Here is a 26,192-nt window from a genome sequence, read left to right as displayed (position 1 = left end):
CCGCTGAACTCATAACAGCCAGCTCACTGAACATTCGTTTGTCTGTCCGAGGAATCTGAACGGTTTTATATCAGCTGGAATTTTTGTGGAAGATCACACCTTTGAGACAGTTCTGTGAATGAATCTACATGTTCTTAGTGTTCATTCTTCCTATTGGCTGGGGTTTATTTTACGAAGTATTTTCTGTTATGTAATTTTGTCTCACAGATTTGTGAGGCAAAATTGAGCACTCCGATGGCAAAGTTGTCGTGGGGGCTCGTGGGCGTTCATGGACCTTTTGAGTTTAGAGGGACTGTCACTGTGTCCCTTTCGTGTGCGGGGTTAATGCGCACGTTTTTCTTTTTTCTGTTTGTTTTGTTCAGGGGGAAGTTCGGGGTTTGATTGTTTCACTAATGGGGAACGTGGTCTGTATAATTTTGTTTTTGACACATAATTTATTTTTTCTACTATATCAAAATGTCAAATGATAATATGAGTGGATTGTCTCTCTCCACATGGAATGTAAATGGGTTGGGGCACCGCATAAAAAGAAGGAAGGTTATTACTTTTCTTAAACGTAAGAAATATGATATAGTGTTTCTTCAAGAAACACATCTCTCCCTGCAGGAAGCGGAAAAATTTGGGAAGATATGGGATGGACATGTTTTCTTTAGTGCTGGCTCAAGTAAGAGCAAGGGAGTCATTATATTGATTAATAAACATCTACAATTCAAATGTCTCAAACAGACTAAAGATAAATTAGGGAGAGTCATTATTGTTTTAGCTGACATTCAAGGCAAAGGTTGATTTTGGCTAATATTTTTGCACCTAATGCTGATGATCAGGGCTTTTTTTATAGATCTTGAAGGGATGCTGCAAACCACTGGCACCCCTCATGATATAATATTGGGAGGAAACTTTAATATTTTGATGGACTCAGTCCTTGATCATAGCGAAGCAAAAGTGTGTAAACCCCCTAGAGCAACACTGACACTTCACAGGATGTGTAAAAATCTTAGTCTTACAGATATTTGGAGACTTTTGAACCCTCTGGTAGGGACAATAATTTTTTTTCATCAGTCCATAAGATTTATTCTTGAATAGATTTTTTTTTTTTTATATCCATATCCCTCATTTCATCTGTTGTTGATTGCTCAATTGGAAATATCTTAGTCTCAGATCACGCCCAGGTGAGTTTAGAGGTGTTGCCATATACAGAGAAAAAGAAATCATATAGTTGCCGCCTTAATGTGTCCCTTTTGCAAAATCCTGATTTCCAACAAATGTAAAGACCGAAATCAATGTTTATATGGAGACCAACTGGTCCTCAGTATCCTCTTTGGGCGTGGCTTGGGAGGCACTTAAGGCAGTTCTTAGGGGTCGGATCATACAGTATGCCTCATTCACCAAAAACTCCAAAAGCACAAGAACTTGTGGAATAGGAAGGAAATATTAAAAGTGCTAAGGCAGAGCTGAAGCGCCGTATGTCATCTGATGGCCTCAGAGAATTGACCAGATTGAAATATAGATATAAAACTATTTTGTCGCAGAAAGTGGAGTTTTGGTTATTCAGGGCAAGACAGTCATACTTTGAGTCGGGGGACAAAGCAGGAAAACTTCTGGCTAGATATATAAAGCAGAGAGAGTCTTTTTCTACCATACCAAATCTGCAGGTGGTGAAATATTTAACTCGGCCAATGATATTAATAATACTTTTAAAGAATTCTACTTTGATCTCTATAGTTCCATGTCTTCGTCTACTGATGAAGATATTAGGAACTTTGTGGAACCATTAGATCTTCCTAACCTGACGACTGAGCAAAAACGTTCTCTTGATTCTGCGATAACCTTGGAGGAGCTTGATGAGGTAATTAAGGCCTTGCCTACAGGCCTGAGTTTTTCAAATCTTATGCTACAGAACTGGCTCCACTTTTGTTAGAAGTTTATACGGAATCATTAAAGAATGGAAAGCTTCCGCCAACCATGACACAAGCCCGGATCAGTCCGATTCTTAAAAAGGACAAAGATCCAAGCGAGTGTAAAAGTTACCGCCTAATTTCCCTGATCCAGTTAGATGTAAAAATTTTGTCAAAAATTCTGGCTAATCGATTAAGTTATGACATCACTTATACATATAGATCAGGAGGGGGTTTATTTGAGGCCGTATCTCTTCTGATAATATTAGGCATCTCATCAATATCATGTGGTCAGTAGCGAATGATCAATCTCCGGTCGCTGCCATCTCACTTGACGCCGGAAAGGTGTTTGATATGGCACAATGGGATTATCTTTTTAAGATTTTGGAAATGTATGGGTTCGGGAATACATTTATTGGTTGGATTAAGTTACTTTATAGACACCCTGTAGCAGCGGTACAAACAAACGGATTCATTTCAGATTATTTTACTCTGGATAGGGGCACCCGGCAGGGCTGCCCTCTTTCCCCATTATTGTTCTGTCTTTAGCTGCCATTAGCAGCCGCAATAAGAAAGGAGGATGATTTTCCAAGGGCAATTGCGGGAGGTGTGGCGCATAAGCTTCTACTTTACGCAGATAATATTTTATTATTCGCCTACGACCCTACTAGATCTATGCCTTGCCTCCACAGAATTATTAACTCCTTTTCCAAGTTCTCAGGATACAAAGTCAATTGGTCTACATCCGAAGCTTTGGCTTTCACAGCGTACTGTCCAGTAACGGCCTTCCAGTGGCCCAAACAGGGAATTAAGTATTTGGGAATTTTATTGCCAACAAATTTGTCTGATTTAGTTAGTTAATTTTGATCCCTTAATAAAAAGGTTTTCGAATGATGTGGACAGGTGGGCTTCATTACATTTATCGATGATTGGGAAGGTTAATGTTATTAAAATTAATTGTATTCCAAAATTCAACTACCTGCTACAGTCTCTCCCTGTAGATGTCCCCCTCTCTTATTTCAAGCAATTTGATAGCATAGCGAAGTCCTTCATTTGGAATGGTAAGTGTCCCAGGTTAAATTTCAATAAGTTACATAGGCCGATTGACAAAGGTGGGTTAGGCCTACTCAAGATTTTGTTTTATTATTATGCATTCGGTCTTGGACATTTGGCTCATTGGTCGCTTCCACCTGAGAGAGCCCCTCCCTGGTTTTGTATTGAAAAGGAAGTTCTTGCCCCTATCTCGCCACTGCAAAGCCTTTCGATTAAACTAGCCGGAGAGGTTAAGTCACACCCTGTTATTTTGCATTTGCACTCGATATGGACAAAAGTGTCCAGAGTGTTTAATTCTGATATTTATTTAAACGTAGCCTCGAGCATATGGCTGAACCCTAAACTATGAATTAATAAGTCCCCTTTCTGTTGGTCAGACTGGATTGTGAAGGAGGTTAATAAACTTGGTGACCTATATGAGAGTGGAGTATTGAGACCTTTTGAAAATTTGGTTCAACATTTTGGCATTCCCAGATCTCAGTTTTATAAGTATTTACAGTTGCCCCACCTACTCTGCACTGTTTTTGGGAGTGGCGCGCACCCCCCCAGTGCGGCAGATACTCTGGAAGTGGTGATTGCTGCTTTTGGGAAGGGTCATGAGGCATCAGTGTATTACTCCCTGCTCATTCAGAGTCTGGGGGATGGAACTTTGAATTCTCTCAAAAAATTATGGGAGAAAGATCTAAACTTGACATTGGAGAAGGGGGTGTGGGTTAGAATTCTAAAAAATGTCAAGTCTGCATCTAGAGATGCAAGGGTTTGTTTTATGCAATTTAAGATTTTACATCGATTTTATTGGACCCCCTCCAGATTGTGTAGGCTTGGTCTTAAAGACACACCCACCTGCTGGCAATGTCAATCAGAGGTTGGAGACATAACTTTGGGGGTGTGTTGAGATCCAGGAGTTCTGGTTGAAAGTTCAGAGTCTTATATGTGATGTATTGGGCACTCGCTTTCACTTTGCCCCAGACTCTGTATTTTGGGCGAAAAAGAGTTGGGTCCTAATGAGTCATGATTGCCAGACAGGTTATTTTAAGGGGTTGGAGGTCGGTTAGAGCACCCTCATTTCATGAGTGGTGCTCAGAGATGGGGAGGGTGGCGGCTTTTGAGGAAGGGATGCATTGAAGGCTGGGAAATCTGGGGTTATTTGATAGGAAATGGGGTAGGTATTTGGCCTTTTTGGAAGGCTTTTGGGGAGGGGTAGTGGAAAGGGATCTCTAATTTTAAACATGTGTGTGCAATTTGATTGTTTTTTTTTTTTTAAATATGCTTTTTATTTATTTTATTTTTTTTGTGTGTGCGTTTTGTGTTTTTTTTTATTTTATTTTTTTTTTATATTTATGACCACTGGGGTGAGTGTTTGTGTTGGGTGGGGGTGTTCGAGGGAAGGGTTTAAATGTACATAATTTGATTCCGCATTTTCTGTGATGTTTATTTAATTTGTTGAATGGAATCAATAAACTTTGTTAATAACAAAAAGTATTTATTTGGCTAAAAAAATGTTAAATACTTAAAGTTGCAACAAATTGAAATACTTAAAATACAACATTTTGAAAAAAGCTACATAAGTACAGTAAAGATACTTACACAACTGGTCATCACTTACTTACCTTCATGTTTTGCAAACACATAGGAATTTCTTTCTTCTGTGGAACTCAGAAGAAGATGTTAGGGAGAATGTTAGACTCAATCACCATTCACTTTCATATAATGGATAAAAATGCAGTGAAAGAGATTGGTGACTTTGTGTTCCACAGAAGAGAAATTTTATATAAGCTTGGAACAGCATCGAGTAAAGCTGACAGAGTTGAAGTACATTTTTTTTATCAAAACAAAAATAAATGTATATAAATGTAGTCAGCACATGAGTGCATGTCTTTTTGGGAAACAAGTGACTGAAGAGAAGGGTCATAATTAGTGATCGACCGATATTGGTTTTTTAATGGCTGATGCCCATGTTCAGAGAGCAGGGTGACTGATAGAATACTGATATATTACGCAATTTAATATAGTAAATAACATATACATAAAATTGCTATAAAAAATTAATTAACTTATATTTAGTGCTATATTTCACAAAACTGTAACTTTGTAAAAATAATAAATAAAATTGTGTGTTTTAAATGAAAGATTGCAGTTTCTTCTGGTTTCTGTTTAGTCATTCAATTTTAGTAATTTATTTGCACAGAGAAATTGTTAATATATTAGAAAGGAAATAACAACAGTGCACAAATAAATTTGAATGTAACTAACTGTACTTACAGCGCACATTATGCGATTTTACTTTGAAGTTGCTGTCACGTGCTCCTGCGGATCCAGCGTGCAGCAATCTCCTAAAAGCTGCCCATTTACATGGCCCAGATCCCCAGCTTGGAGTGTCACAGACTGACCATCATAGAACATGATAGAATATGTGCTATCCACAATATTTTCAGCGAGTCCACTGTATTTTGACAGGTGGGCGGAACTTCCGGTTAATTAGCGGAAGTATTGTTTTGTGTACAGTCGTAGCAGTTAACTAGTGTTTCTAACTGTGAGATTCTTGCTTTTAAAACATTGTAAAATGTCTTTTAAAATTTCTCAGACAATATGTGTAGTTAATCACTGTCCTAACAGTTGAACGAAACTAAAGTTTGGGCTAAAACAATATCGTTATGATCAGAAACCACCCGCAAAAATAGCGCTCCACCCAATGCTTCTCCGTCCACCCCGCTGCATACAGAAGGACTGACTTTAGAACATCTGTTTGGAAAAACCACGGAATAATTTGTGCGCAATCTTTTCATTTTATTGACAAGTAGTCAACAGTGGAGAATACGTATCCTATCCTCCGTTATGGCTCGGCTGTGATAGACGTTCAGAAACGGAGCACCGTGAACTATAAATATAACAACTAAATAGCATCATTCTGGCAACAGGTGTGTGAAACATGTGTTGAAAGTTCATAAGGAACTTTAAATGTATGTTCATTTCTATTCAGCGTTGGCCTTTGCAGATGCTTCGTATGTTTTGAAGACATTACTCAATTTAAAAATGAATAGTGTTATTCCTTCCAGATACGTTTGGTTAAATGAACTGTGATGTTTTATCTGTTTCATTCTGTGATGCTCAATACGTGAATTCTATACTGGAAGACCATAATTATGAGATGTGACATTGGTAGTGAGATGTTTTATGACATTTAAAATGAATTGTAATTTGATTTCCCTTTGCTCTGCATTTTTCCTTCCTTTGCAGAATGTCCATGTCTTCTCTTAAGGAAAGGGAAAAAACAAATTGATTTGAAATAACAATGTGGAAATTATTATTCAGTATAAATGAAATTTATTTGTAAAGTGCTTTTAATAATACATATTGTTCCAAAGTTGCTGTACAGAGAATACTGATCTTTTGTGAACAGTGTTCATAATGTATGTCCAGATAAATTTATTTATTTATATTACATATGGTTCTTTCGGTATGGCACAGTTTACTGTGTGACTGCTAGTACATCTTTATTTCCTTGACAAGAAAAATAAAGTTAATCTGTCTCTGAACAGGATCAGTCATTCTGGCAATACTAAACATTTCATTGTGGTTTAGGCTAGCAGTAAAATACAGAGATTGTGCATAAACTAACAGTTATAATGCTAGAATGAGCATACTACACCCTCATCTCCGACAAAATAATTGTATTTTATCCAAACAATAACAGCAGCATGAGCGTATAATCTCGTGAGTCTGTAATGAGTGAGGTTCCTGCTGTCTCTGTAAGTACTGAGCCTTCTGTTTGTAGGGCAGTGGTAGCTCAGCAGTTAAGGCTCTGGGTTACTGATCAGAAGGTCGGGGGTTCAAGCCCCAGCACCGCCAAGATGCCACTGTTGGGCCCTTGAGCAAGGCCCTTAACCCTATCTGCTCCAGGGGCAGCCGTATCATGGCTGACCCTGCACTCTGACCCCAGCCTAGCTGGGATATGTGAAAAAGAAGAATTTCACTGTATATGTGCAAATGTATAATGTGTGATAAATAAAGAAAATTATAATTATTATAATTAATTACACAAGCTCACTAAAACAGACACTTTGGGATCTGACTACAATCAATATCTGATTTAAAATACACAGAATTATCTGCAGTCCTCATTAAAATATGTCTAACCTTTACAGCTATGAATAACACTGACAGGCATCAGAGATTTTCAGGTTAGCCTGTTCATAGTTTCTTCATCAATACACAAAGGCTCAACAAGTGACTAAAATGCGCTAATGCATGATATTTTGATCCTCCCACCGATCATTAATAACAGATGGATAGGGAAGAACAATATTACATCGCTTTCATTGTTTTCAATTGTTTCCAAGTTTCTGTCATCTTTAAAGTTGTGCTGGTACATCGGTTTATGTTTGTTTATACTCTTGGCCAGAACTACCCCCCACCCCCCACTGCACGCAAAGCGTCAAGGAATATTGTGGATACAAGAAGATATAAAAGCACTCCATGGGAAGAACATGCTGGATTTGCACAAGATTTGTGAGGTTCGTGCATTGCATCGGTTTAAAAAACACTACAACCCAGATGTTAACAGGTATATATGCCTTGCACACAAGGGAAGAGAATTTCAACATTCGTTATTTTTAATTTCAAGACGAAAAGGGTTCATTTATGGATTTTTCTGGCTATTTTCATCTTCCGGGTTTGAAAAGAACATCGAGTCAATGTCACAAGATATGACGTACAACTGTGACATTGAATTTCAGCACTTCTACGTCACAGTTGTTCTCGGTATTATTCATGAGAAGACATGGCCTTTACAGAGTGTCGTTGCCATGCACGTGACCAGTGCTTCAAACTCTCAAGCACCTCAGTTGAGAGAGTTGATAGTACTGTGACACGAGCCCCACCCCACTGACAGAGGGACAGGACAGGCTTTCAGTCAAAGGAAATACCTTTTAAATGTTCGTGCAACACACATTTATTAACATGAGTGTTTCAAAATATGCGGTGAGGTGGACTGTCTCTGACTGGGACTCGGTTTACATTGATTGGCCCAGACACAAACACTATTGATCCATCCATCCATCCATCCTTAATGTAAGTGTGTTAACCGATGTAAGCACTTATAAAGAAACGTCCTCTCATTTTCAACTGCTTTTATTTTCAGCAAACTTAACATGTAAATATTTGTATGAACATAAAAAGATTCAACAACTAAGACATAAAAGTTTCACAGACATGTGACTAACAGAAATGGAATAATGGGTCCCTGAACAAAGGGGGGGGGGGGGGTCAAAATCAAAAGTAACAGTCAGTATCTGGTGTGGCCACCAGCTGCATTAAGTACTGCAGTGCATCTCCTTCTCATGGACTGCACCAGATTTGCCAGTTCTTGCTGTGAGATGTTACCCCACTCTTCTACCAAGGCACTTGCAAGTTCCCGGATGAGCCTGCAGGAAGGGTACCACATGAGGGAGGAGGATGTCTTCCCTGTAACGCACAGCGTTGAGACTGCCTGCAATGACAACAAGCTCAGTCCGATTATGCTGTGACACACGCCCCAGACCATGACGGACCCTCCGCCTCCAAATCGATCCCATTCCAGAGTACAGGCCTCGGTTTAACGCTCATTCCTTGGACAATAAACGCGAGTCCGACCATCACCCCTGGTGAGACAAAACCGTGGCTCATCAGTGAAGAGCACTTTTTGCCAGTCCTGTCTGGTCCAGCGAAGGTGAGTTTGTGCCCATAGGCGACGTTGTTGCCGGTGATGTCTGGTAAGGACCAGCCTTACAACAGGCCTACAAGCCCTCAGTCCAGCCTCTCTCAGCCTATTACGGACAGTCTGAGCACTGATAGAGGGATTGTGCGTTCCTGGTGTAACTCGGGCAGTTGTTGTTGCCATCTTGTACCTGTCTCACAGGTGTGATATTCGGACGTACCGATCCTGTGCAGGGGTTGTTACACATGGTCTGCCACTGCGAGGACAATCAGCTGTCCTTCCTATCTCCCTGTAGCGCCTTCTTCGGAGTCTCACAGTACGGACATTGCAATTTATTGCCCTGGCCACATCTGCAGTCCTCATGCCTCCATGCAGCATGCCTAATGCACGGTCACGCAGATGGGCAGGGACCCTGGGCATCTTTCTTTTGGTGTTTTTCCAGAGTCAGTAGAAAGGTCTCTTTAGTGTCCAAAGTTTTTATAACTGTGACCTTAATTGCCTACCATCTGTAAGCTGTTAGTGTCTTAACGACCGTTCCACAGGTGCATGTTAATTTATTGTTTATGGTTCATTGAACAAGCATGAAAAACATTGTTTAAACCCTTTACAATAAAGATCTGTAAAGTTATTTGGATTTTTACAAAATTATCTTTAAAATACAGTGTCCTGAAAAAGGGACGTTTCTTTGGGAATCAACGTCATGGAATAAGTCTCAAAAGTTATTAAAGTGCAAAAAACATTCACATACTTTCAATACAGAGTACATGGCTTGGCATTTATTTGCATATTAAATTACAGATCGAAAATGACCAGTGTGATTCTGTGTACTGTATCGTGAGCTTACAAAACAGTGTATAATTTATTTGTGAATTCTGTAACAAGCAATTGTGAGAACCTTTGACACTGTTAAATGTATTAGTGAAATAATGCTGAATGACTAATTCAGGCAGTTGATTTGTTCCCTCAGACGGTGGCATTCAACATATTTAGTTGGACTTTAACTTTGACATCTATACATATCTTACAATTAGTCATACTTTATCCTGATATTTAGTGAGAGCCGGCATGGGCAACTGACAGACTGCTCTCCCCCCTCTTTCTCCCCTACCCTGCCCCACCTATTAGAGCCCTTGTTCTCACAGCTGTCCACGCTCAGTTGAGTTGCATTTTGCAAAATGGTTGTGAGGCAGACTTGAGCTGAAAGAGGAGTGTTTCAGGACCCTTTAAACTAGGTATTTGCATATTTGCAGACGGTATATACAAGACGTATTGTTGATATTTGCCTTTATATTATTAGACAAGACAGTTGAAAGTTACAGGAAACAGGACGATGCAGATAATTATATTGGCCTTGATTATGATTAGGGTTGCACGGTGCTATTTAGTTAGGCCTGTCACGATAATTATGTTATTTATAAGATTACGTGTTACTCGAGGCTAATAGGTGTTTTAATAGGTGTTTTTCCCGACGACTGCATAATTCCAGCCAGAGAGTTTGGAAGAATAAGTCCAGATGGACTTGGTTTCAAAGCCACATTCCACAGCTCTGGTGTGGGAACATTTTGGCTTTAAGCCGATTGAGAGAGGAGAGCCCATTAACGTGAACGAGCCGGTATGTCAACTTCACTTAAAAACAGTGACAACGAAAAGTGTCAATACAACTCGGGGCTCAACATTAACGCTTGTCCAGGACAAGTGGATTTTTGCAAGGGCAAGTCAAAGTGAATTTTACTTGCCCGACCGGACAAGTTGCCTGATTGAAACCTTAATAATTATAAAAAATACCAGTTTATTCACTACTTCTGGAGCAACAAGTGGAATGGCTAGTTTCTAAGAACCACTATGACTGTGTAAGGAATTAACACACTATCGTGTAGTATCGTGATACTATAGCTGGTATAGTATCGTAAGATATGATTATGGTATTGTGACAACCCCAATTAGGATTGGGAAACGGTCCTCTTCCGTGGAGGAGTCAGGAAGTGCGTCATAGTTTACAAGAGAAACTTGTGCCGTTCACAAACCAAAACAGTCCAAAATAATTTCAAAACAATATAAAATAAAAATCATTTCCAAATAATAATAATAAAAAAAAAAAAAGTAAACAATGACGCGCTTCCTGCCTCCTCCTCCACGTGACCTTACCAACGAGCTTACGTCATCCCTCTCATGAATGCGCGTCACAGAGATGTACGGAAATGAACATTTGTAAAAAGTATATAAGTATTGTTTTGTTTCTCAAAATAATCAATTGTTTGGGTTCAGAAGAACTTTATTTGTAGACTGGAGTCGTGTGGATTATTTTGATGCACCCTAAATATGCATTTTGGGCCGTCAAAAAATGGAGGACATTCACTTGCATTGTTTAAAGGAGGAGACCTGAAATGAAATCCTAAAAGTCTTAAATTCTGTTTTGATGAAGAAAGAAACTCAGATACATCTTGGATGGCCTGAGGGTGAGTAAATTATCAGCAAATTTTCATTTTGGGGTGAACTATTCCTTTAAATATTTTGACAATGTTTCCCGATGCATTATTCAGCGGCAGCGCTACCTCTTCACTGAATCGACAGAGTAAAACACACAGCGTGAACAGTGTAGTCCTATTCCCAAATGAATGACTTGTGTTCATCATGAAGTCAGATTCAGCCCTCAATATTTGTATTTACAAGGAAACACAACATATATATTTAAATGTATCTGACAGATGCTTTTATCCAAAGCTACTTATAGTGCATTCAAACTATATATCTATCAGTGTGTTGTGCCTGAAAGTGTTCACCGTCCTCTGCAAAGTAATTGTATGGTTTCTATTTTCACTATTATTAAAACACGACAGCTGACGATCAGCTACTGTATCAATAACCCAGAGCATCACATGATCTCAATCAAGCATTTAGTCAGAGATTCTGCTTCAAATAAGTCGTTACCATAGAAACAAACATTAATGATGAAGATGGAAGAGGAAATCAGCGTAAACCAGAGTAAACGGCACTTAACCAACAAGCAGCTCAACCTCACACAGTATAAAGTCACTTTAATCTGTAATAAAGCTATTTAACTGACTCTCGTGCACATCATATAGTCTTATCTCTAGAGAAGAGTGTTGCAGGGTTTTACCTGGCTCAAATTGTGGTATCATCCTGATCATGTGCACACATACACTAGTACCATGCCTTCCACTGGCTGAAGCAAACACTTACAAGCAACATATTTTAGGTGTTCTAATAATTAGATGATTGAAGAAAATGACAATTATCAACTTATAGCATATTTAATTTTTTTAAAAAAGCTAACCTGTTCAACATTAAATTAATTAAATACAACACCGATAATAAGATCATCTCTGATCTCATGTATGTGGGTGGGTATGGTGGGAATGGACAACGTGTAAAGACCAATCGGCCACTGTTTTACAGCTTGGACTGGACTGATCGCTTAGATTGACAGGTCTTGATTTATCATGCACACAACTGAAACAGTGCTGGATCTTATTACTTGTTACTTATTCTATGTAATTATGTTTCTGGTTTATTGTGGCATTTACAAATGTAAGTAGTTCTCAGGTTCAGTAAAAGCCTCAGATCACTTGTTTGGAGAGTTTTTTGGACTTTTGATAAAAAATGCTACCTTGGTTCCAAATTCCACAACTTGCTTTGAGATAACAATACAAAATTTTGCCTAGATACAGTTGACATGATTGTAGTTATCATGTCAAGCACGAATAATTAACAAAATGAATAAATAAACTGCATCACTTTCTCAGCAATGTTGTAAGATAAGAGCCTCCAAACATGAGATGTACATGTTTGCATTTTTCAGAAAATCAAGATTATGAGTGGTTAGTAATTTTTAAGTCACTGAAATAAGGCCATGAAACACATAATAGATTTTGTAGACTCCAATTTTCACTCACAAAATTAACTTTTATGGGACACTTTTTGTGTTAGAAAGGCCGCATCGGATCACGCTCTTCTTCGGAGGTAAATTCACAGCGTGTCTTCTTCCAAAAACGATAATGAGCTCAAACGGGAAAGACTGTACCTCTCGTTGGTTTCATACGGATTACACAATCAGAGAATATTTGTTTTTCAATTTAAATTGGTTCATTTAAAAGTAGGGCTGCCCCCTGATAGTCAACCAAAGGTTAGTCGATGAGAAGAGTCTTGGTCGACCAAGTTTTGATTGGTCGGTTGGTCGCAAAAAAAAAACTCCACAGGAAACTGACGAACACCGGTATTAGCGCTGGTTGCAAATTGGATTTCAATATCCAATTACATCAGCAACCCCTGGGCTGAGGGATCGGTGTATATTCTTGCTTTAGTGATTTTGCATTTAAAATTAAATTAATTTTATTTAAAAAACAAAAAACTTAAATCAAATACATTTCTACATTCAAATTGCACTCCAAACGAAAAAGCAATTAAAATAATGAAGTGATAAAATAATATATATACACACACCTTTCCATTTACCGTCAGGCAAGAATCCGTCTTATCATCATGGCAGAAAATTACTTACACAAATGAAGACTTAAAAACAATTATAAATATAAAAATAATAACTATAATGATGATAATAATCACTGAAATATAAATCATGGTTCGAGGTGAATGTGTTTTTGTATTATTTTATGTTTTAAATCACAGATTAAGGTCAAAATGAACTGCTCTGTGGAAATAAAGTGAACTGAACTCAAAGCAACTCCTGAGCTGAGATGTCTGAGGACATTTGCAGCACTCATAGACTATATTGTTCTTGCAAAAAAATAAAAAAATAATCGGAAGACAGAAACAAAGAGTGAGAACCTTTTAGATGCACGTGTTCCACAAGACTGTACGCCTCCATATCAGCGTGTCATACATGCACATTGACAGCTTTTCTGTCATCTGTTCTTAATATATAATAAAGTGTTTCTTCAAGCGTGTGTCTGTGTGTCTACAGGCAAATTATTTGTAATATTAATTTGATAATAATAGCCTAATAATCAATCAATCAATATTTATTAATAGAGCACATTTAAAAACAGTTTGACCAAAGTGCTGTTTGAATGCTGAAATTGAAGGTGATAATCTGATATAAAGAGGTAGGCTGTTCCACATTTTCGGACCGGCGACCCTAAAAGCGCAATCACCTCATTTTTTAAGTCTGGATCTAGGCACGATGAGTAAACCAAGATCGCAAGATCTTAGAGTTCTAGATGGAGCGTATGGATGAAGCAAATCTGTCAAATATTTAGGGGCCAAATTGTTCATTGCTTTGTAAACATATAATAAGATTTTAAAATCGATTCTATATTTGACTGGAAGCCAATGCAGCGTGATTAAAATTGGTGTGACAGACTCGTACTTGCGAGTCCCCGTGAAAAGTCTGGCAGCTGCGTTTTGCACCAGCTGTAAACGGGAAAAAGAAGATTGAGAGACATCGTAGTAAAGCGAATTGCAGTAATCTAGACGAGATGTTACAAAGGCGTGAATCACAGTTTGAAAATGACTCTTGGATAAAAAGGGTTTAACTTTAGTGAGTAGATGAAGGTGGAAAAAGCATGACTTTACAACAGTACTGATTTACGTATCAAATTTGAGATTATTATCAAATTGGACACCCAGGTTTCTAGCACAGTGAGTTTTATATGATGCAAGAGAACCAGGGTCCAGGTCAACAACACAGTTTTCCTTAGGCCCAAATAAGATAATTTCTGTTTTATTTTCATTTAATAATAATAATAATAATAATAATTAATGCATGGGAAAACGAGCCAAATATCGTCTTGACATCGTCAAAGGCATCAGCTATTGGCAATCACTCTGACCATCGTCGATCCCCGAGATCATCGTCTGTCGTCTGTCGGCATCGTTTCTCTCTATAAATTAACAAAATGTTTAGACAGTCTCCTTGCTGGTTTTTCCGACACATTCAGGATCATTACAGCTTTTGCCGGTGTCACTGTGACTCACTTCGCGCGTTCGCTTGTAAAATTGATATTTTAAAGGCTCATTATTACGGTTTAGTATTTCTCTGTAATGTAGAACAGTGTTAGCAATGTTACTTATAACATTCTCAGCCCTGGAACTCAAACCATTTTCTGATGCCCCCCAAAAAATATATTTAAGTAATTAAATGAATATCATAAACGTGCGACTAGTCGACTAATGGCTTAAATAAAAGTACACAATTCAAGCTTTCCATAGACATATTTCTCATGTCTGCGAGGCAAGTATACGCTGAGTTTCGGTTCATTTTCGACTTAGATATTGTGTGGAGGCTGTGACAAAGAATGTCAAAGAGGGGGAGGGGCAGGGGTTTGTGTGGTCTCGCAGAATTACAACTTAAATGCAGATGTTGGGCACACGTTTAATTGAGAATTGATGCCAAGGGTCAATTTTAAATAAAAACTAAAATATAAATTAAAAAATAAGAAATGACTTGCAAAAAGGGCACTGATCTAGTGAAAGAGGGTGGGTGCTTGAGCACCACTTGGGGTCTATCTGTGCACGTGACTGCCTGCCTGAGTTTCGTCAACAGTCAGAGGCGGCACGAAATTTGACAGAGGCGGCCACCTCATAATTCTCTATGCAGGGAAAAACCCTGGTGTTGTGTTGATATAGAGGAACAGCTCTTACTGTGTGTGTGTGTGCGCCCGCGTATGTGTTTGAATATATTCAGTTCATGCCTGCATCAGTCTGCCTGACTACACACTCCCTCAGCAAATCAGAGACTCATGCTCAGGTCATATGATCACTAGTGGAGGGGGTGGGGGGTTGAATTATAGGTTAACAAATTTAACAAACTTTCATGAGTGTTTATGCGATGACAAATGCCATTTGATGATATTGTTTTGTTATTCTTATAAGTGAGAAACAAATACTGTAATAGCTTCATTTTTACTTACACTATAAATAAAGTAGCCATACAGGCAGTCTTGGCCACAAACACACAAAAATAATATCCAACAAACATACAAAATAATCTTATAGGCCAATATTATTTAAATGATGAGCTATGAATTTATCTCTGCAGGCACAAAAGCATTAATTTTCTTTGGATTTTAAAATGCTAAATACATTTTGTGAAACAGTTGTGCATTATGACCAATGGACTCTCTTACTATATATAAGCTTGTCAACCTATGAATCAAACATTCAAAACACAGTATGATCACTGTCTGTGAAAGACAGAACCATCAAAGACCACAACAGCTGGAGTGGTTCGAACAGAAGAAAGTGGAAGTGGTTCGACCAAATGGATGCTATCTATGGCAATAGACCGGCGAGCAATGGGAGGGAGAGTGCCCTGGACTCGGCGTTGTTGGGAGTCCATGATGGAGGATGGTACGTTTTGTTACGTTAACTCTATATTCTGCTTGAAAGCTTCACTTTATTTAGTTGACCAGCTACTGGAGAGCTTGCTTCTAAAACAACCAGGCCAATTTAACTGTTACACAAAATCACCATGCAACAACTGCTTTATGCAGCACAATGAGCTAGTAGCTAACAGCTAGCGGTCGTGTTATTGTTTATGGTCAGTAATGTTTGTGTCGCGTTTAAGATGATGTCATGGCAGTAGAGGTGGCGCAACTATGACGATCAGCCTATAATCCCACCCACGTTGAGGTGGCACTAAACTGCAGTGGAAAAGCAAGCTCAGAAAAGTAAAGCGAGCAGAGTCGAACCGTAACGTGCGATGGAAAAGTGCCATTAGTGTGGTCAATTACTAACATTAATATTTTTAGTGGTGGTGGTTTTAACGGCCGACGCAATTCTCAAATTAATTGAGAGACGCAACTTCTTGGAGAGCTTTTTTGCATGATGATAGCTTGCTGTGCTTAAAAGAGAATATTAATCAGCATAGTAAAACCCTCTGCAAGAAGTTTAATCTCTTAAATACTTTAAGTTTAGTCTATTACACCGCTGCTGTTAGATAGTTTTTTGCAGTAAGATATTATAGTTATTTAGCCTGTTTATTTGTTGAAAATCTGTAAGTTACCATGTTGAAGTGCAGCACTTAGTGTCCATATATCCCTCTGACAGACATCTGATCAGGTCACGTGAACTTAATGGAGCCTTTATCATCTTTAACACCGACAAGTTCAAACAACCAACTGACTAATCGATTAAGAAAATTGGTAGTTTTTTACTCATCTCTACTATTTATAGAAAACATCAACTACAGTAAAGCATGTATTATAAACAATTATTACACTGGGTTTCTGAAAGACTCAATTCTGATTGGTCAATGGCGCTATCTAGCGGTCTGAAATTTCTATGTAACAACTGCACATCTGGAGATTAAGTAATATCACACCGGTCAACTGGGTATTGTGAGTTATCTTTCCTACTTCTCGAATCACTGTGCGATCTCTACAAGAAAGCTAATAATACAATTTCAACTCAAATCAATACTTTGTCTGTTTATTTATTAATTTGGCAAGTAGTCTTGTAATAAGCTGGATAATGAACAATCAGATGGTCATTATTTACAAAAACACCACATGTAGCGAACTTCTACAATGCGAGTGATTTACTAAAACCATAAAATTTGATGGAACCAAATTTCTAAAAATGTCTGTGACTATCCACTGGCTGGTAAATGTCACCATGAGGACTTAGAACACATTGGGAGTTGGGCATTCCAAATTGGGGAGAAAAGGGGAGAGAAAAAAAAAAATGAAAATAGAACAATTGCTTTCAACATTCCACTGCATTTATTTTATCAAATAAAGCACTTCTGTGCTGCATAAAAGAGCATCACAGTAAACAATCAACACTGATAAAAAAATAAAATAAAAAAAACTTTAATTCAGTACAGCAGCACTCTTGCTTGAGATTTTGCTTATCTATTTATTTATTATTAAAGGCTCATAACATGCTGATTATTAAAGTTAAATTTAGAAGGAAAAAACGTTATGATCTAAAGGCACTCTGCAACCGCATTAACTTATAAAGAAGTTATGCGTACAGAGCGGGACGGCATAAATGAAGCGTGTTCAGTGCTAGAGAAAAATATTCAAGAATACAGCACAGAAAGATCAGATCTGGTGTACACAGCACTGTTGTTTTGTCGCACTGCTCACTAGAGACGATGAGAGGGCGCAACCGTCATTATGATGTCTTGTGGTCCAGATGGAATCAATCCGGGGTCCAGACCCGGACCGCGGTGACTGGCATAGCATAATCGTTAGCAAGGTAGCTAATGTTAGCAACTTCATACAGTCTGAGAAAGATGAACTGCTTGTTTTTAGAGACACATATGATCGTCTAGATGTAGAACACAGGCTAAATAAAGAAATTTACTCAAAAGCGTATCCATATTGTGGATTTTTTATTACGATACATATCGAGATTTTTTATCGCCCAGCCCTACATTCACACACTGTGTTTATTGTGTGTATTTGGAGTCCTATAGAAATCATACACCTAACCCTACACTTAACCATAAATCAGGCCTGTCCATTTCCTATTCTCTCAGCTGTAGCCTTAGCTAAATAGGAAGCATTTCAATAAAAAGAAAATAAATAAATAAAAACAAATTTTACAAATGTATCATTGGACTTGCTCACTGCTAATTTAGCAAGAATGACTTGAGGACTGTGCTCTAGATTAAGTCATTCATGGTCACATCACAAAATTACATAGTCAACATTAAACAACATTTTACTCCGTGTTTCCCATTAATTATCTAGACTGTGGTGGCCCGCCACAGTTTTATAATGAACCGAAAATATTTCTAAACTTCTCATGCCGTTGCTTCGGCAAAGCATCTCTCAATCCCAGTCAGTTGATAAACAATGTACAACGTATGTAACGTTATATATAGCTAGCTAACGTTAACTAATTATCTAACGTTAACATTATTACCAGCTGCTCTGGCAACGTAACTATTTTCAGCATCTGAGCAGCAAGTTGGCTCAACGTGTAACGTTAGTCTATTTGTAATGTTAACTAATCAAGTTGAAGTAACGCTACTGTTTTAAGCTTAATGTTTGTGCCCTTGATTTTCAGATCATGAGCATTTTTTAATATTTCAAGAAGAGAGAGTGAGCAAGAAACAGCTTCAGAGGTAGCTAGCATAGTTAGATGGCAGGTCAATAGCCAAACAGACTATTCATAGGCTTTTGTCAAGAAATAAACTGGAGTAACAATGGAATTTTAACATTACATGTTTCTTTGTAGTAGAAGAGACAGCTTCTCCAGGTGACAGAAGAGACAGCAGGAGAGACAGCCTCAGCTGACTCTCACAGAGGGACAGACATTCAGAGAGGGGCAGCAGGGCAGGTACTTCCCAGCAGGGGAGACAGCCTCCGTTAAGGGAGGGACAGCAGGTGATTTTAGCAGCAGAGAAAGGGGCAGTAGGTCAGAGTTGTTTCAGTTCCGTTTGTGAACTGTGTTAAACTCCGTCTCATTTACCATACTTTGTGGGTGTAACTTTTTTGCCATGTCATCATTCATATCTTTATAACCAGTGTGTCTATGATTAAATTACTACTAGAGTACAAAATTGTTTACAAGAGCACAAAGTTCTTCATAGATCTAGCCTCATAATTTTGCTCTCAAAGTGCACCAGATTCATGCATTTAACTTTAAAATGTACACAATCTCTTACAGGGGAGCATGCCCCCGGGCCCCACTAGAAGGTCCAAGGTCCACCCACCACAGTCTCTCAAAATCCTGTGGGAAACACTGTTTTACTTCTGTATTGTGATGGATTTCACAGTGAAACAGCATATTCAATGATCTGACACAACACTGTAGCATCACAAACAGCATTCATCTGAACTAGGGATGGGCATTCATCAATAATTTGGTATTCAAATATTTAAGCTCATAAAAAAAAATTAATATTCAAATATTCTATTATTTAAATGGTAATTAATGAGAAAGAGACATTGTAAAATTTACTTTAGTCATAAAGGTTGCATCACCATTAAAAGAAAAAACAAGCTTCTAATTATATCCAAAACAAGCTTATATTATGTCCTGTGTTTTTTTAAGTTTTATATATATATTTAAACAAGCAATGCGTGAAAACAAAAAAGTATAGAATGAAAGCATTTAAGCTCACGCAAAGTGAAGAAAAATCTAATGAAGTAGACTGACGCAGTTAACGTACAGGATGAATATAAACACTTGACATATAATAGTTATTTTTATATTGTATCATGTTTTTGTTGAGAAAAACAAGCATATCCACATGCTTAGTAAACTATACTCATTTATACACACCAGTTTAATTGATGGAAAGTCCCTTAAATCAGCTAGCAAATTCTTTCTCGAATGCCATGTTTGTTGTTTACATAAATGTCGCGGGGATTACATTGCTATGGGGACGCTGCTTTCTGAAGAGCTGCACATATACGGGAGTAAAATGTACACCGCTTATCCAGTACATTTAAACAGGAACCCAGCTTTCTCGCAGTAAGCCACATTCTCACAATAACCCGCTTTTTTGGTGTCCATCTAAACATACTGACAGAACGGTTTGCTCATCAAATGTGAACTTGTGTCCACACTCAACAGCGCCACCCAGTGCATTGTTATAACTGCCAGTTTTACTTTGTTTGTTCAGGATTTAACATGCATCTCACTCTATACATGGCCAGCAAAGCAAAACTTCGCGAAATTCAAATAGTATTTTTACTTTTCGAATAATTATTGCAGAACGAATATTCGAGTATTCGAATACTTGTGCACATCCCTAATCTGTACAGTGAGCATCTTAACCAATCAAACAAAGTTACTGATTATAACAGTCTCAAAAGTTATTAAAGATACAAAAGCGAATTATATACACTGTAGATTTTTTAAGTGGCACAGACGGCTAGTCATGTATATGTGCATTAAATCGCAGATATAAAATTAACTTTGTGTACTTTGTATTGGGAGCTTAGATTTGTGCATGTTGTTGTAATTGTGAAGTGCAGTGTGCATTTGTTGGAACTTTTGATACTGTTAACTCCATTAAAGCTAAATAAAACTGACAGGATCAGAAATTACAGTTGATGTGTACTCTTCCCCCCTTCTCCTCACTCCACTTTTGTTGGAAATAAATAATTTTTCAAAACTGTGGTGAGAACTGAATTTTGCTGAAACAGGGGGTTTCCATACATTACTGCAAGCAATTTTTTTATGGGATGGACCACATAAATGTCTCTGTTACCTGACCATTATCAGTGAATCAGGTGTCCTGATATATCACACCAGTCTCCGTGACAGCACTATAGACTGTAATTAGCAAACAAAAATGTGACCATGCTGCTGTCATGAAGACGTTGAGGTGCTTTCTACCTGTCAAACATTTTACAGGGCAGCCCAAATATCAGCAGCATGAAGCTGAGACAGTGGTATTTGAAGCAGATCATTCAAGTTTATCGCCATATTCTGCCTTCTACATTGCGAGTAAATCACTCGCATAAGCGAGTAAATTTCGCACTATGCGACAAAAAATGTCCGTTATTAGCCACTGGCAAGTAAATATTAACATTTTACTCGCCAGTGATAGAGTTGTGTAGTATCGAAGCACCGAGGCCCTTTTACTGAATAAAAAGCAGTTGATTAAGAAGCTGGATTCACCCTCGTCTTTCCCTGCATGCTGTCTCATGAGCGCACAAGAAAAAGCACTTGTGTCTCATTCAGTTGAACTCCGAGCATCTCAGGGAACCACACCGCGGACGTCACAAGAGCAGCTCTCTTGAGAGCGTGTGAAGATGAACCACTTCTCAAGCGCTCTGATGTGCACGCTGTCTACAGAGGCTTGCGCCAAACTCCGGCAAAAATATAAACAAGGTATAAACGTTTTAATTTTGTGAACGCAAAATGCTCCAGTTTCACTTAACGGCCATGTAATGGCAAATGTCCATGGTCATTGTGGGTTTATTCACGCAGGGTTAATAACACGCAGTGAGACAGAGGAGATGCCCTGCTCTATTTCTGTGGAGATGATAAAATGCAAGAAACAGAATCTCAAAGTCTTCCTTCACGAGAAATAAGGGCTTTTGAGTTAATCAGAGAGCCTTAAAATAATGTGTGAAAGTGAAGAAATTAAGGCAGAAATATTTTACTATTGCGTAATATAATATAATATAATACAGGTTGGCTGGGTTACAAAAGAAGCAAAAGAAAACAAACATTGTCCAATGGATCAAAAGTAAATCGGACAAAAAAGAGAGATATGAGTTATTTAGACATACTGTATTTTGATAATTAAAATATTATTTTAATTATTTTAAATTTTATACTTTTATATTTGACTGTCATTCATATGTTTTTGAAGCCTGAAAAGGAAATCATATACCCTTATTTTATTATATGACCCAAGCTAAATTTGTATAAATGACTTTGTTGTGTGCATGAAGCACACATAGTGAGTTTGTATGGTAATTAATCGTCATATTCGTGAAACACCTAATACAGACAATTAATCATCATAGCCCTAAAACAGGCAATTGATATTCATAATCGCAATTATTTGTTTGACAATTAACTGTCAGCCAAATTTCACAATCGTGACCCTTAATTTTCATTATTAGGTTCCTACCTTGTGAACTGTGTATGAAATTTCAAACAGCTTGTATCATTATTAAAAATGCAGTTCATGGCATCATATAAACTGACAGAATGTGAAATTTTTACATTTTTAAAAAGCTAAAATATGATTAAAATCATAAAGCAAAATCTAAAAAAAATATTACAATATACTATATTGCGTGAATATATATATGAAGAAGCCCCCTCTCTGTTTGCTTAATATATTTTTTTGTTACATCATGCTTACATGTTGTCAAATGTCTGGCGAGTAAAAAAAATAATTTACTAGCCAATGACAATTCTTTCAACAATATGATTGTCAAGGGTTGATATTCAGCTTCATAAGCAGTTTGTACATTTTTAAATCATTAGTTTGTTTTGAGAGAATGTTATTTTGCTACCGCTGCTTTGTCATCTGACAACACTGAGATGAAGCGCTGCTGCTCTCCTGCTTCATCTCTCACTACAACGGTCTTAACGGTACAACAGTATCTTTGGGGTTTTGGAAAGGGTGTCTAATTCAGCAGCTAGCAAAAATTCTAGAATGGCTTACATCACTTACAGAACCCTTAAAACGGTCAGTTAGCTTTAATAATTATAATCGTTATAATGTGGTTCTCGCATTCGGTGGCGTGCATGGTGAGTTGTGTGTGGATGCCACGGAGAATAGCATGACTCCACTATGTCTCCGCGGTAACGCGCTCAATAAACCACGTGATAAGATGCGCAGATTGACGGTCTCAGACGTGGAGGCAACTGAGATTCATCCTCCGCCACCTGGATTGAGGCGAGTCACTACACCACCACGAGGATTTAGAGCGCATTGGGAATTGGGCATTCCAAGTTGGAGAGAAAAATTTTTTTTTATGAATGAAAGATATCAATGTAATAAGTGTCCTAAGATATAGGTATTTGTGACAGGACTAGACTGTGTAAACAGCAAACAAAAATGTGTCCGTGAGCCGCAGTCACAATTTTTTTTTTTTTTTTTTTAGTCCTCATGGTTGCGTAGTGATTCGCCTCAATCCCAGCTGCCTCCGTGTCTGAGACAATCAACCCGCGCATCTTAACACGTGGCTTGTTGAGCACGTTGCCACGGAGACATAGCGCGTTTGGAGGCTTCACGCCATCCACCGCGGCATCCACACTCAACTCACCATGCGCCCCACTGAGAACGAACCACATTATAGTGACCACGAGGAGGTTACCCCATGTGATTCTACCCTCCCTAGCAACCGGGTCAATTTGGTTGCTTAGGAGACCTGGCTGGAGTCACTCAGCACACCCTGGGATTCGAACTAGCGAACTCCAATGGTGGTAGCCAGCGTCTTTTACCACTGAGCTACCCAGGCCCCCTCGCAGTCATATTCTTTAAATCAGCTAATGAGAAGATTTGAATGTGCTTTCTGCTTGTCCATCATTTTCCACGTTCTCATAGTGTAGTAGCTGAAGCGCTTAATTTAAGTGCCATATTCTGATTCATAACAGTCTTCAGTTGAGGGTGCTATTTTGCTACTTTTGTGTTTACAACCCTGAGAAGACTCTGACTGCTGCTCAATGGTTCCAACAGTATCTGTGGAGGGTGAGGTTTGGAAAAGAGGGGCATGTCTAATTCAACGGCTCAGTCTTGTGGAAGTTCCAGAACGGCTAAAATCGCTTACAGCACCTTTAAACAGGTCAAAGACATCCATCCTCATGGTCAGAATCACAGGCAGTAGTCTCCACTGGGCTTTAACAACCATTACGCACCCTAAAGTATATCCATCCATCATCCATACAGGCTATATTGGAATAATACACTACTCTTACTATTTCTGCAGAATATAACGTACTGTGCATAGTTTGCTAATTTTCTGTATGCAAAACCCAAATTACCTACTCCATTTGCCAAATTGTGCAGTATAAGCTGACAGTATAAACTGAGAAATAAATTGTAAGTAATATAAGTTGCAATTTTCAACATCTCCTTCTTGACTAATTTTACTTAACGTAAATCACAAAATGTAATAAAAATAATAAAATTAAAAACTGTTTTTTTTCCAAGATGATAACTGGATGTCACTTGCTAAATTAAACATGCAACGTAATGTTTACCTGCAAACTACTTTTTGAAATTATTTGTAGCATATTACGTACTGTTTCACATACTAATGGCATCTCTTAAACAATGGCATAGAGTGTAAGCTGTATAATGCCTACCATTTAAAAAATCCATGATAAATGTTACCAACAGTAATATTCAACATTGTTGTCACACAACATCACGTGGCATGTGCAGTCCATTTATCATCTTGCAAAAAAAGGGTAATTTTCATTTTTAATTCAAGTTTGTGTAAAAATGCCTTAACTTTTAGAAGTCTGGTCAATAAGATGTTGATTTGAACTCTGGATTATTCATCACACAGGTGGAATCCAGTATGCACATTTTGGCAAATGTAGTAACCATAATATATACTGTAGAAATAGTAAGAGAAGTGTGGTAGTATGCTGTGGCCTATAGCCACAAAAGTCTACTTGGCTCCATGTACGCTAGTTTACACATAGATCAAGCATTTATCGCTTTATATCAAGCAGCAGCGACTTTAAAACAATGCAACATTATAGTCTGAAACACACAAATGTATTACCGTAGTTCCCCTGTGAGATGAGCAGCTGCTGTTCAAAGCCGGTTTATAATCAATGACATGTTTGTCGCAGTGAGTGCGTCTGCGCCTGCGCAGCAGATCACGCCCATCGGTAGCGCTGCATGTCTGTAATGTGAGCGCGCTCATCGCTTTACATTATTGTACTTATGTAAAACATACATTCAGTCGTTTTAGAGGCGGAGAAACATTCAATGTAAATGTTGTAATACTGAACCGTGACCAACCTTGTATACTTGTCCATACGTGCCGTTTCCGACCACCTCCACCAGCTCAAAGATGCCAGCAGGGTCCTGAAATCACACCAATCATATTCATTAAAAACATATAATTCATAAATAATGATATGAATATATGAACGTCAAGACGTTAAACACAAGTTATTAGGCTCCGCTGCGCTTATTTTCGGCTTTACACAAGATGAGCGATCTGCAAACAAAGGGATATATCAATAATAAACACGATTATAATAAGTAGTTATGATACAAGCCGATAAACTTCAAATAATTTTTTTAATAACAAAAATCTGAACAGAGATGCAGAAAAGACGCGCTGAATGTGTGAGATGAGTGCACTCACGCGCAGAGAGGCGAGGTCTATCTCCACCAGACTCTTAGCAGGGGAATCGTTCGCCATCTTTCACAGGATTTTTTTCAATATAAAAATGGATGTGAATATATTCCGTCTGCGTCAGATGTACGGTGTAAGGTAAATGCTGTTGTTCATCGTTTGATTTTTGCGGACAATCCTGAGAGAGCAGCGGCCCTGCAGCGGTCCTTCTATTGTTCGCGGTGACGATGATGGTAGGCTGGGTCAGTCCATGGCGGAGTGGACAGTTACATCTAGAAGGGGGTGGAGATTAGGGAAGGGTCTATTTCTACAATATATAGTCAAGAATTTAAAAGATTGAAAATAATTTCATTTTAAGTTTAGTTTTTTAATACAGAGCATATCAATTAATAGTCAAAATATCCTACTGGACTATTGGTTTATCCTGTAGGATCTTGTTTGCTTTTTAGAACCCTATTGGACATTGTGACATTTTTAACGGAACCCTACTTGCATTGCATTGGAATAATGCCATGCTAATGGACATCTATGGGGAATTGCGGAGGGTGCTTACGGAGTTTAAAAGTCCTAAAGTTTTTATTTTTTTTTTAATTTGACCCTTCGCTAAGCTCCGCCCCTTGGGTTACTGTTGCTTGCTCTGACAGGCTTTGTGGAACTTCCCAGAGGAATGAATGGGAGAGTGTACCTATGTATAGGCTGCAGATATTTATCGGTGAATTATTGACCAAAATAAAAAATAAATAAAACATTGGCATATCGGTTATTAGCATCAAAACGGAGATATGAAAAATGATTGTTTTATTTATAATTAATTAG

The 26,192-nt window shown here is 38.1% G+C and overlaps 1 protein-coding gene across 2 annotated transcripts in view; it reads right to left on the bottom strand.

Annotated features, from left to right (window-relative positions):
• Positions 1–25,623, bottom strand: part of LOC127446828 (TRAF2 and NCK-interacting protein kinase-like) — a 172,211-nt gene extending 146,588 nt beyond the window's left edge. For both annotated transcript variants that reach the window (XM_051708094.1, XM_051708095.1), the window contains exons 1-2: positions 25,386–25,623; positions 25,034–25,099 (exon numbers count right to left, since the gene is read on the bottom strand). In XM_051708094.1, the coding sequence (XP_051564054.1) occupies positions 25,034–25,099; positions 25,386–25,442 (123 nt within the window). In that variant the 5' untranslated portion in view covers positions 25,443–25,623. The remainder of the gene's footprint in view (positions 1–25,033; positions 25,100–25,385) is intronic.
• Between the last annotated feature and the right edge of the window lie 569 nt (positions 25,624–26,192).

This window comes from Myxocyprinus asiaticus, chromosome 10 (assembly GCF_019703515.2).
Source record: "Myxocyprinus asiaticus isolate MX2 ecotype Aquarium Trade chromosome 10, UBuf_Myxa_2, whole genome shotgun sequence".
NCBI classification, from domain to species: domain Eukaryota; kingdom Metazoa; phylum Chordata; class Actinopteri; order Cypriniformes; family Catostomidae; genus Myxocyprinus; species Myxocyprinus asiaticus.
The sequence above is the reverse complement of the archived record's forward strand: the minus strand, read 5'-3'. Positions and strand labels throughout refer to the sequence as shown.